The following is a 13078-nucleotide window of genomic DNA, read 5'->3' as shown; positions in this document are numbered from 1 at the left end:
CGAGGAAATAAGGCGACTTTTTTGTCCGGAGGATGTCTAAACCGAATTCACGATGTCTACAAATTAGCCAAAAATGCCATGGGAATCTGATGGTTGACTTAATAAAATTAATGGAGGGTTCAAACTATCCAAATACTCACATTCTATAAAGAGTTAACCCTTTCGCTACTAATGACGAAAATATGCGGCAGGACGTTTCTTGACCCGGGAGACGAATGGCGAAAATTTTCGTCTGAGATTTTCCTACGCAGGCCTAATGCCGAAAATACGTTTCCTTGCTCTCCTCCTTTTATGACATTCGTGGGTTCGCAAAGTCTTAGTTTCGGGACCCAACACAGGCCAACACCATGGACTGGCAAAATCTGTAACTTCCGAAATCCGGAAGCATGAACCTAGACCCTCGTCTCTTATTACCCCTCTTTGTGGCAAGGGACCGCAGTCATACAATTGTTCATTCAGTTAGTTTGCGAAATAAATATATGGTTCTTTCTCAAAAAATATAAACGAAGAATTGAATTCTTTGTCTTTTGGCAGCGTTTACAAATTTTTAAACGAAATTCTACCATAAATATTAACTTATATCTCGATTTCAGTATAAAATCAACATGGAAATTGTTAAGGCATTAAATTCGTTATTGCTGACGGTAGAGCTTCATTCAAAATTTTAAAATTCACAGAATAAATCGAGGAATTCAATTGAAAGTCTGCAATTTACGTGCAAGCAACAATCATCCATATAGCTATCCACATAAACAAAGCATGAGTTGACAGCGAACCAATGCTGCTGGTAGGGTTGTAAACCACGAAAGGAGGGAGACCAACTACCCTCAGAGTCCAAGATAATGCAAAATGCCCACTAGGAAGGATCAGAAAAGGTTGGTGTTGAGAGTGTTTGATTATCTGAAAGACCTTTCTTAACATATGTCCAACATAAATGCTCCATACAGAGGGGACCGAAGAGTCTCATGGAGCGCAGTCCCGCATTCATGTTAAGGAGAGTACTCCACCATTTAGAAAGAGTTAAGGAAGTTAAAAATGAGCCTCGAGAAAATTCATAAAGAGTACTTTTTTTTTTTTATAAAACCACTTATTACATCTGCAAAACATGAAAACCTCTAAAGCAGCTGCTGTAAAGTCAATACCTATGCAGATGGCTGAAAAAGCGTCAACCAAACTTAGTTCTCTTATGGTAGAAGACCTAAGCAGAAAAATAGGTATTTGAAAAGATCTCAGTTTTTGATCCCCAAGAAGTTCCGTCTACAGACATGAACCCTGACTTAAAAACAAAAAATTCATGGCCTGGAATCAATGGAGACAGAGAAGTTGATGTTGGGGTTGGGAGAATTACAGAAACTACTACAAAAGAAAAATTCCCACGGTTCAGTGGATGTAATTAAAGCAATCCAGGAGCTGAAATGTCTGAGACATCGTTTGCATCTAAGTGCCTTTAAGCAAATTTGGATCCCTTCTGCAAACATGAACTGAGAAAGATTTCTTTCCTGCTATAGCACTGTGTTAACAGATAAGAGAACAAATGTAAAAGATGACAACTTGATCACAATAGCAATATTTCATTTGAAATTACAGACATTTAAAAGTAATTTCTCTCTATGTGAGCTAGATTTATGTATACGTGAAGGATAAATATGTAAAATAGGTTAATTCAGTCAATACTCCATGTACATTATTGCTTTAATTATTCTCGATCAGTAATATCCTAAATTTATGGGTGGGCCACTGGAAGGATGGCTCTCAATCAACATAAATTACTTTGCTGTTAAAATAACACCGATTTCAGGGCAAAATAACATCGCTTTTGTAGAAAAATAACACCACTTTTGGCTATAAAATAACCCCACCTTTTGCATGTCCCTACGCCATCCGTTCGGAAATATCCTTCTTAATGTATCCTTTCTGTCGCACCTAGATCCGGTGGCAGTTCCAGAGAGGGGATAAGGGGCCTATAGCCCCCACTTGGGTATCCTGTTTACTCTAGATAGACTGGTAATTTTGTTCGGACCCCCACTACTGCTCGAAGTTTTACCCCCCCACAAAAATTCCCCTTTTTTTACCTATACTAGATGCGAAATACAGTGGGGTTCTAATATAATGTTCTCTGTGTCACTCTGAAATATATTTCTTCTCAATTCTAAAGCAGATAAAGCCTTACGCGTAGCTCTCGAAACTTTAGCGGCTCCCAGGTATGGAATCCTTTTTCTACGCCCGTAACAGTTTTTGACGAATCGCTCAGCTTTCCTGTGTAACTTCTCCACTGCAGGCTATACACGTAAAGCATTTAAATTTTCTCGGCCGGTAAATACGACAAAAATTTAGCTTTAATGATTTCAGATGCGTCAAAACTAATTTAATTTTCCATTGCATAAAATGGGAAATGTATTTTAGCTTTCAATCTTCCATAATAACATCAGTTACCAGTCTCTTGAAGTTTCTTCAACATACTTCTGAACAAACGTCCAGGAGACGACTTAACGAATCCAAATGGAAATATATATTTTTTATTCAACACATTTGTGGAAAAGAGGCACTGAAAGTAGAAAATTATCACACGCCTTACCCTAGTGCAGTAACATGTAAATACTCACATTTGTTGGAAAAGTAGCTTTCATTACGCTATCGCTAATTTTGATGCATATTGTGTGTTTCTGAATTGGTGGTGTTGCTTCAAGGAAAGGGTCGTACAGAAAGTTTTGGAAGTTTTCGGTTATTACGGGTATTTTGTAATCGATGAGAGCTTAAAATAGGAGAGTCATTATTATCAAACATTTTGGTCAAGTAAGCACCAGAGTGTTCAATTACTGATACAAAAGTTATGCATTTTAAGTGCCTGTAAATTCCTGTACACCATTTTCATGTCATTTCACTATGTGTTCATGTATTTCCTGTAATATTCACTCCGGAATTCTTTCAAAAAGTATTGAGAGGTGCATTTTGTTCCGCTTCAGCAAGCTAATTGGTATTCGGGAGACAATAAAATTGCGTCCATGCAATAGGGTTTTTTATCATCCACACAACGAAGTGTAACCGTCCTTAAACTCAAACGCTACCATTGCAAAGAGCTTATGCTATTTTACAATCTATAATTACCTCACGACGTAGCTGGTTATCCTTAACTTTGAGAATAGCCTCCGATACCAGCTGGCCAGTTTTGTCAGCATGTAGCAAAAATAGGTCCACCAGTCCCAGAAAAAGGAAAAGAAGTCAATGTCAGTCAAAAGAACAACATAATATAATTTCATTTGCAAATTCACTTTGGCTTTCATAAGATTATGAATTATTTTTATGCGAATCTTAGTTTTTCAATGAGATATGCATTTACTAATGCATTTTTACACTACTTCCAAACCATTTACACTCAAATTAGTGGTACCATTAGTTGAAACTTTGCTCTAACTATTCACCGGGAACGATTTTGTTTTCAACATTTTGTAGCCTTTTTATCGAAAACAGAATATTTTAGTGTTGAGAAATCAGAGTATTTTTAATTTTAACATATGCCCCAAAATGTATACCTATCTGTATCACAAATGGGGAAGGCTTTTGTTTGGTATTTCATGAATTTGAAATGGCAAGAAAATGGGGTGTACCATTCATGAATGATTTATTAAACGACTCATTGGGTATATAATAATAGCCTCGTATTACTCTGAAACACCGTATTTACTCTTAAAATAGAAGTTTATATTTTATGGAAGGGTTAATTTTTATGAAATTTAACTTGCGTGCCTTTCTTAAACTGATTCTTAATCACCGTAACAGAAAGTGAGTTAATTTTACCTCTCTCAGTATTCCCTCACAAACGTGAACGATAAGTACCAGAACAGTGCTTAGGATGATAATGAGCAATGCGTTAAACACTAGATCCAGCAGATTATCCTTGTCCACTTTGTTCTGCACCTCCATTGTGAGCACGAAGTACAAAATGATCGTGGCGTCTAAAAAGTTGTAAAAGATGGAGAGTGAAATCGTAAGACCATGAACCAAGTTTGCTCTCTTGCACATTTTGTGAATTCGGAAGAACATACGCTTTAATTTTTTAATGCTCTTCACCGTGATTTGCGGGTTGTTACGTAATCCTGGGTTCAGCTTGATCGATGTAAAGCCCCCATCATAGCATTGCTCGTCATAATCCCTCACGTACTTTCCAAATTTTATATTCAATAGTATAAGGCGCCCACGCAAGAGCAAGAGGACGTTGTAGAATTGCAGGTGCATCATCAGATCGTAGCTAATCCACTGGACAATGATCAAAACCTTGGCCCACTCCAGGTATCCGTAAAGTTCAAGGACGTGAAGGCTATAGTATATGTAAGCGCCAAAAGTTGTGAAAGCCAGTAGAATGTAAAGGAGTTGCCCTTCCACAGCTTTTCTTTCCCGAAGTAAATATTCCTTGTCAGCTGTGTAGTCATCATCGTACTTTGCGATACTAACCAGGAGACTCCTGTTCTGTTCCCTGCGAAAAAACAGGACTAGTGCACTAACGGTAGACAGCATGTTGTCCACGCAGTCCCATACAATGTTCAGGTACTTGTTCAACAGCCAACTTCCGGGAAATTTTTCAATGTGCATAGCGTCGAACACGATCATGGAGAGCGTAATCATCGCGAGTAAGGAAAGCTGGAAGAAACTTCCGACTACGAGGCGGTCGGTCACTTTTATTCTTTTTCCCCTCCGGCGAGATTCTTCTAGTCGAAACGGTGCCAATCCAAAAGCCTTGTTGAGACTCAGAATCGGTGACAAGACCCAAAAAACGTTCCGCGATTCTGTCTTGGTCATTGAGACGCTTCAAGCGAGGCAGCAGTTCCTTAAATGACGTATGTGGAAATTCCGTGGGTTTGAGGCCAAATCTGGTGGAAGGGGTGAAGTACAATCACGGCGCCGATGAACTTTGACTACATCTATTATTTAAGGGTTAAAAGGTTTTGAAAGCTATATTCAAGCATCATCCCATTTAGTGGAGCGATGGCTGTGCTCATCAATACTGAAAATTTGAATGGGAAATGCGAGGCGTTCGCTTTTAAGTATATCGTCAGGAGCTTGATGAATTGTAATGACACGTGCATTGCTCATAATGTGTGAAAGGATTGATAATCAAAGCCTGTCGTCACGAATGGTTCATTTATGTTCTCCCTAAAAATCAATCTCAGGAAGGGTAAATATAAGGAAGCATGAATGCTGTCTTTTGAAATCAATGAATGCGCGACGCACTTGAATAAGGATTTCAAGTAACGTTAACCTTCCGTCGAGCGCAATGGAACTGACGGGTACAACGCGATTGTTTTTTACATTTCTCCGTGCCAATAGGCGGCATAGGCCCTTCATACCCATAGTAGCTGTTTCTTTTGACATGGTCTTTGCAGCCTTTTCCTTTTCGCATTTATGCCGAGAGATCAATGGCGGATTTTTCAGCATATTTAAACAATGTAACGGTGCAATGAAGCTAAATAAAAGGATTATTAGTTAATAAGTTAGCACAATAAATAACACCGATCGTATATAATTTCTTCGTGCCAATATGCGGCATAGACCCTTTACACTCATATTAGCTGTTTCTTTTGGCATGCTTTATGAAGCCTTTACCTTTTTGCATTCATGCCGAGAGATCAGAGGCGGATGTTTCAGCATCGATAAACAATATAACTGCACAATAAAGCTACATAAGAGCATTATTAGCTAAATAAGTGGGCTATATAAAAAACACATATCGTATAGAATTCGCATGCTAAAATACATTACATATCATAACACTTTATAGCCAAAAGAGCACGTTAAATTGAACCTAGCTGGATCGTTCCAGGGCCGTATGACGGTGTGTAAAAGGGTATATACACATATACAAATAAGATATCATTTAAGTGCTCGTTTACTCTAATAACGGTGCTTTTTTGCTCCAAAGGTGTACCACTGAGTCATAAGAGTTAGTAATACTTTTACTCATCTGTGCCTGTCGATCATATTGCCCTGAACTCAACAATTCAAATATTGCACCTTACGGAAGGTTAAATACCATTATAGTTCATGATATTATTTGCACTTCTCCCAACCTATTCAAACAGTATAGATGAGACGTTATTGTACTTTTCCACACGATTTAATTAATACGACCGGTTTCGTCGCAGAGGCGACATCATCAGGTACAGAATCCGTTATAATAACAGTTATTTTGTTCTTGTTTATCTGGTTGCTATTACGTTGGTAGGGGAGGGTTGCGTTGGGGTTGGAGCGTCACTCAGCTTCAGGGGAATCTCCAAGAGCGGGGAATAGTTTACAAAAATATTTTCATTTGCTAAAATTCCATTTTTTATATGCTTCCTTATCTCCAACTCCTCCAAGCAGTCCATCCTTCTTCCCTTTCCCTCAAGGTGGAGAATTTCCGGAACAAAATTGCTCCTGTGGTCACTCTCCCATAGATGTTTCGCAAAATGCGATTTTTCTAATTCCCCGTTTCTCAAATGCCTTCCATGTTCCTCTGCTCTTACTCGGAACGAACGTCCAGTCTGGCCTATGTAATAGGTCTCACAGTCACTGCACTTGAGTCTGTAAATGCCACTTCTATCATTTAAGTCAATTTTATCTTTTGTATTGCATAATAACGCCCTTAAATTAGATGTGTTATAATATGCTATTTTAAAGTCTTCTCTGGGAAAAAGGTTTGCGGTTGCCTGTGAAATATTTCCATAATAACTCAGTTTGCACCAGCGTTTCTTATGCTCATTATGAATGGATGAATGGTATATCATTTTCTGTGCCCGGAGGGAGTATTTCTTCCTTAACAATTTATCTATTACACTTTCTTCGTATCTGTTTTTAACTGCAATGTTTTTGATGGTTTTGATTTCCATGGCGAGGTTCTCGGCAGATAGGGGGATGTTGAGCGCTCTGTTTAACATGGCATGAAAGGCGGCTAGCTTATGAGAGGGGTGGTGGCGGGAGTCGGAGGGGATGACATGGTCGGTGGTAGTCTCTTTCCTGTAGATTTTGAAGTCGTAGCCTTTTTCCGAGGTTGAAATAGTGATATCGAGAAAGTTGATACTATGGTTGGATCCTTTTTCACATGAGAACTTTATGTTTTTGGCTTGTGTATTCAGTTTATTCAAAAATATGTCCAGTTGCCTCATAGTACCAGTCCATATGGCAAACACATCGTCAACGTACCTGTACCAGCAATGGATAAAATTGGTGTTCACTGAATCTTCACTGAAAATTTTTTCTTCAAACTTGTCCATATATAGTTCCGCTAAAAGCGGCGATAGCGGAGACCCCATTGCCAAACCTTCTTTCTGTCTGTAGAATTTGTTATTAAATTTAAAATAATTCTCTTCCACACACACTGTCAGCAATTTCACAAAATCGTCGAGGAAGGGTGGATCGGCTCCGGCTTTCCTCAGTGTTTCTTCTGCTATTTTAACAGCCTCGGAAATTGGAATGTTAGTGAATAAATCTTTCACGTCGAAGGATACTAACGTATGTTTGGATGGCGGGGGCTCTCTTTGGGTGAGAAGACGGCACAGTGCAGTTGAGTTATTCACCCCGTATCTTGGCTTGAATCCGGTGAATTCTCTGAAGATTGAATTGAGGTGGGAGGCTAGTTTTCTTGATGGTGCAGCAACACTTGAGACTACGGGTCTGATTGGAATGTTTGTTTTGTGTAACTTTGGAAGACCAAAAAATCTTGGTGCCTGCGGGTTCATCACTGTTACTTTGTACATCTCATTTGTTTTAATGATACTTGGGGCAGAATTTAGGGCTTTTTTCAGCAGCTTCTGAAATTTGTATGTTGGGTCATTAGGTAGTTCCACTACAGGGTTGTTCTCAATGAAATCGTTGCACTTTTTCGCGTACTCAACTTTGCCCATCACAACAACTGCGTTGCCTTTGTCCGCTTTCTCAATAATTAAATTTTCTTCCCTTAACAGTTTTTTGACGGATTTCAAGGGTTTCAAGTCACTGGAAAATTGTTTTGCTGTGGGGTTAATTCTCTTAATTGCATTGGAAATTTTATGAGAGAACACTGATTTATGTCCCCTGTTGCTATTAAATAGGGCTGCGTCGCAGTCTATGATTAAGTTTTCAAGCTCTCTTTTGCCTATGGGAAGGTCGGGAACGTATTTAAATCCTTTTTCCAGGAGTTGGATCTCTTGCTCATTAAGTTCAACGTTAGATAAATTAACTACTCTGTTATAAAAACAGTTGGCTGGTACATCTATACGGGGCTTTTGTGGTGGAACATGGTTGTCTTCTGTGAGATTCTTCAATTTATTCATTAACACCAACCTTTTCTTGTGCGCAATTTCGCTGCTTCGTTGGCGAACGTAGTCGTCAAAAATGGTCCATTCCGTCCAACTTAGTTCCCTGCAGAGATCCAGGTGTAGACGGAATCTATATTGGGCGATGCTGTCCCTCTTCATGTACCAGCTCTGGAGTTCCTTCCTTATCCATGTCCTGCGTGCCGTCTCTAGAGCTATCTTGGCTGCTGGAGACTTGGAGGCGGTGGTTAATGTCACATACTTCGGTGTCAAACCCAGAGCAAGGCATCTACTATTAAAGTAAATGTTTAAAGATGCCACTCTGTATTTTATAGTCAAGGTCCGGTAGTTTAGCCTTCTTTGCTGTACTGGCGTTTTCAATAAACTTGATTGTTTCTGGCTTTACTTTGTGAAAATCCATTCTTAATAATAAAACGTTATTGTACTTTTCCACACGATTTAATTTTTGAACGATTTTCACAAAGTAAAGCCAGAAACAATCAAGTTTAGTATAGATGAGGATGTTTCAATTGCACTTAATGTGTTTTCAAGCAACACTTCGCATAACTGAGCTGCGTTGACTGAATGCCATGAGCAAAAATTTTATGAAGTTAGTACAAATAGCCGAATATTTTATATTTATTTCAAATTAATGTAATATTTAGCTACACTTTCATTTTCATTGTGAAAATATCGTGATAAATGGATCGATTTTCCTAACATTGTAAATTTCTTCAACTGGTTTACTATCAATATGTATGGTAACAAGCGTGGTCTTTCCTCTGGTAATTTTTTTATTTCATCACCTTTTTGTATTTTTCTCTCGTCTTTTGGAATATATACCAACGTTTGCATTTTACTGTCCATGATACGGGAGGAATACTAATATTTATTCAAAACGAAAGATATTTTACTCAATAAATTACCAATTTCTCCACATTTTAACTAGGTTTAACTCTTTACTATCGCATGAAAATTAATAATTAACGATATCGTGCACCATGGATAACTATTTTTACACGAACTAAAATATACTTTTCTGACACTGAAATGTCGAAGGCTATCATATTTTGTATTCTTAGCGTCTAAATTTCATACTAAGGACCTGGGCCTATAAAATTTGCCTTTAAGTTTAAAGCAATGAGTGCCAATGACTACATAGTACCATGCGTAAGGGCTTGAAGCTCTACATTCATCTTCCATGAGGGAATTGAAATGTTTTTTACGAGGAACGCTTTTCTGCTGAATATATTCTTGGACGTTTTCTGCGAAATCTTTTGTTATAATTTTGGGGAAAAATGGTACGGAAATTTATTTTGTTTTGCTTTGCTGCTCTCGTGTTAGATATCTGCAAGTCTCCCATTCCTAGAATATGATATAATTTTGTGTCTTTCAATCAAGTGCACCAGTTAGCGTTTAGCCTAAGCTTGCAGCCCGTCCAGTCAAGGAGTTTAGTGGTCTGCTGAAGGTGATGGAAAAACACCATTGATAGCGGTTTTAAAAAGGTCTTTAGAGAGTTTTTTTTTTTAATTTCGATGGCAAATGTTATATTAATTATTTTTGGAAAGAGTTAAAATATTCACGTTCAGAGGTATCAGCTGTAAAAGATAGATTCAATTTAAATCGAATCCCTCTAACTATTAGCAGAATCGATGCTTTTCTTCGGCTCATTAATACTATGGATAATTTGATAAAATGATTTTTACATATTTATTTATTTATTTATTTATTTATCAAAATGTTGAAAATATAGAAATATATCAAAATATATCAAAATATAGAAATTACTTAAAAATTAATGGAAAATGTTGGAAATTTTTAGAAAGTTACTACTCACATGTTTTCCAGTTGCATCACAAAGAGCAATGATGGCAACGAATCCCACTGAATACATAGCAAAAATAAAATGATGGACTGCTAGTGATGTACGTGTTGTCAGTCTAAATCCTTCGTTTATTTCGTGAAAGAGCTTACACGTTGTGTTTAGAAAATAGTAACTTGTTTGAAAGAGAGTAGGTAGGCCAAAAACTGAATTTACTGCCTTAAAGAAAGCGTAGAGCTTGATATTAAAAAACCTGAGTGAAATTATAGTTTTAATACTCTGCAGGAGCTGTAAACGATTTGTGTTGAGTATACTAGGCATATTGGTGCTCAAAATGTTTTCTTTCGTGGAAACTCCTGGAATATCAAATTTGCAAGTTTTTATTGCAGTGTTTTGCATAAGCGTTATATGGAGGAAGGAGTAAAGTAATATTATAAAATATGTCTGAGAAATAAGCAAAACAACGGCCCAGAAACAGTTCATTAACACCTGAAAAGTTTCTATCCATGTCCTGGTTTCTAGAATGAGGCGAGAGAAAATCACGATTCCTGAAAATAGTGCTAAGTAGGTCGCTAATCCAATTCCTAGAAGGCGGAGTTTGTAATGAAAATGTTCCTTGCAATCAAGTTGATGGCCTAGAAGAGAACCTGATTGAAGGATTTTGAATATTTGTGCACGATTCCAATGGAACCATGCAAAAGTGAAACTTCCAAGAGCAATGTGCGTCATCAAACGGAAACATTGGAAGACGGACCAAAACTTGGGTAGAGTTCCTAGCTCTGAAAGTTGCTCGTACGTCTTGCAAGCGGAGATAAGGGAAATAATGGAAGCTACGATACCGAACCCTGGCAATAATGATTTGTAAATGATTTCTAAACATGGCCAAAGATATTTCGTACTTGAGATTTTGGTACGTTGATCTACCAAAGACATCCCTGGCAGAAGGCAGTATATTACTGTCAACAAGGGTTTCAATGATCTCAAAAGATCGAAGTTTGCCTTGTGATTGAGGAGAAAGGTGTTTTTTTCCATCTCTCTCGCCGCACACACAGCTATCGCTCCACCTTCTTGTATCTATGGAAAATAACGCGTCTGTGCAAGATAGATCAAATGCACTCTGCGACCATGCTCCATGAAGCACGTTGATTCGGCACCAATTACATCGCGATAATGAGAGCTTGTTGAGTTTCATTCATTCGAAGTAACAAAAGGTTCTATGAAATAATCGATCTTTCATCCTCTCTCGCTTCTTTGAGTTGCAGCCGCAGTATAAAAAGCGTTTCTCTGCTGCCAAACTACGGACATGTTAAGTTTTTCTTCCTCAAGGTGCAACGAGGGTATGGTATGCTTTTTTCGAGCTAATAATATCAGAAATTTGATCAAAAATGATCGACCGAGATAGCAATGAGGAAAGCCTAAGAAGAATAGGAGAAAAGAGAAGGCCCATGAAATATTTAATAAGAAGAAGGAACAACCTAAATGGCTACATTTACAGACATGATGGCCTGAAAAAGACAATCGACGAGGGACAAGTGGGTGGTAAGAACGCAAAAGGATGTCCTCGAATGAAATATGTAGAGCTTGTAAAGAAGGATGTTAAGGAGATTAAATACGTGAAAATATGTATCTGAAAAAATAGCTGAGAGGATTGATTGGAGAACTGCGTCAAACCAATCTTAAGATTGTTGACCATTGATGATAATAATGATGGATCAGAATTATCCTCGCTGGTAAATTAAACAGGTGCCGTTTAGAATGAACGGAGTTTAGTCTCAAATGACATAATTAATTTCGGCTGATCTTTAATCTTCACCGATATAAAAATAAAGAAAAACAATGACATTGCCTGTCCAATATTATAAGATTGACGAGCGGTGAATAAATTTTACGTCCTATGTTCGAGGTGGAAACAGTTTAATTATTTCTATTATCCAAATGTTGATGTCCAATATTATCCGAAATGTTGGCCATCAAAAATAGAATAGGTACTTGTCATTGATATACTCAACTAATTTCCTTGAAGAGGTCAATAATGTTTGACACTTTAGATTAATAAAAAGGGTTTGATTACAGTCTGTTCATTTTTTGTCGAGTTACGTAAATTTATTTATATTTCAAAACTTTTTTTGGAACTGATGTAAATATTATGTTGTAAATATGCATTATATTGCTTGGATTTTATGAAGGTGAATATATTCCAAGAAATTCCCTTCTATTTCACAATTTATTGCTGACATAATATAATATTCTTATAAATGCAAATACGATTTTAGTCGTTTGCAACAATATGTTAAATACTATATTTAGGTGCCCCTATCACGATATGCCGTTTAAATTTTTTCTAATTGATAGCTCAACACTATTTTCCTAATTTCCTATCTTTTTGCTGTAAATTTCGATGCTCTACTTACTTTTAATTTTCCTCGCATGAAACTGATCATCATCATCATTGGTCAACAATCCTAGGATTGGTTTGACGCAGCTCTCCACTCAGTTCTCCTATCAGCTAATCTTTTCACTCCTACGTATTTCTTCTCTTTCACATCTCTCTTTACTTGTTCCATATATTTTGTTCGAGGTCTTCCTTTTCCATTCTTGCCTTCCACCTGTCCTTCGACGATTGTCTTCATCAGGCCATCATGTCTCAAGATGTGGCTATAAGGTTGTTCCGTCTTCTTATTAAGGTTTTCATGAGGCTTCTCTTCTCTCCTACCCTTCTTAGGATTTCCTCGTTACTAACTCGGTCGATCCATTTGATTGTCATCATTCATCTGTAGCACCACATTTCGAAGGCCTCTATCCTTGCTTTCTCCGCTGTGGTCATTTTCCATGCCTCACTTCCGTATAGGAGCATACTCCAGATGTAGGTTCTTATAAATTGTTTCTTTCATGAAACTGAATGAGTTTAAAAATCAAATATATAAATTATAAGAATTTTCTGATTCCTAATAGGAGAATGGGGAACATACACAATTTTTTAAAGTACTTGAAT

The 13078-nt window shown here is 37.5% G+C and overlaps 1 protein-coding gene across 1 annotated transcript in view; it reads right to left on the bottom strand.

The window, feature by feature from the left end:
* LOC124159736 overlaps nucleotides 1–13078 on the bottom strand; it is a 77098-nt gene that overhangs the window by 21905 nt on the left and 42115 nt on the right. The window contains exon 3 of the mRNA XM_046535646.1: nucleotides 7292–8553. Coding sequence (XP_046391602.1) covers nucleotides 7292–8553 — 1262 coding nt within the window. The remainder of the gene's footprint in view (nucleotides 1–7291; nucleotides 8554–13078) is intronic.

Source organism: Ischnura elegans, chromosome 5 (assembly GCF_921293095.1).
Source record: "Ischnura elegans chromosome 5, ioIscEleg1.1, whole genome shotgun sequence".
In the NCBI taxonomy this organism is placed as follows: Eukaryota; Metazoa; Arthropoda; class Insecta; order Odonata; family Coenagrionidae; genus Ischnura; species Ischnura elegans.
The sequence above is the reverse complement of the archived record's forward strand: the minus strand, read 5'-3'. Positions and strand labels throughout refer to the sequence as shown.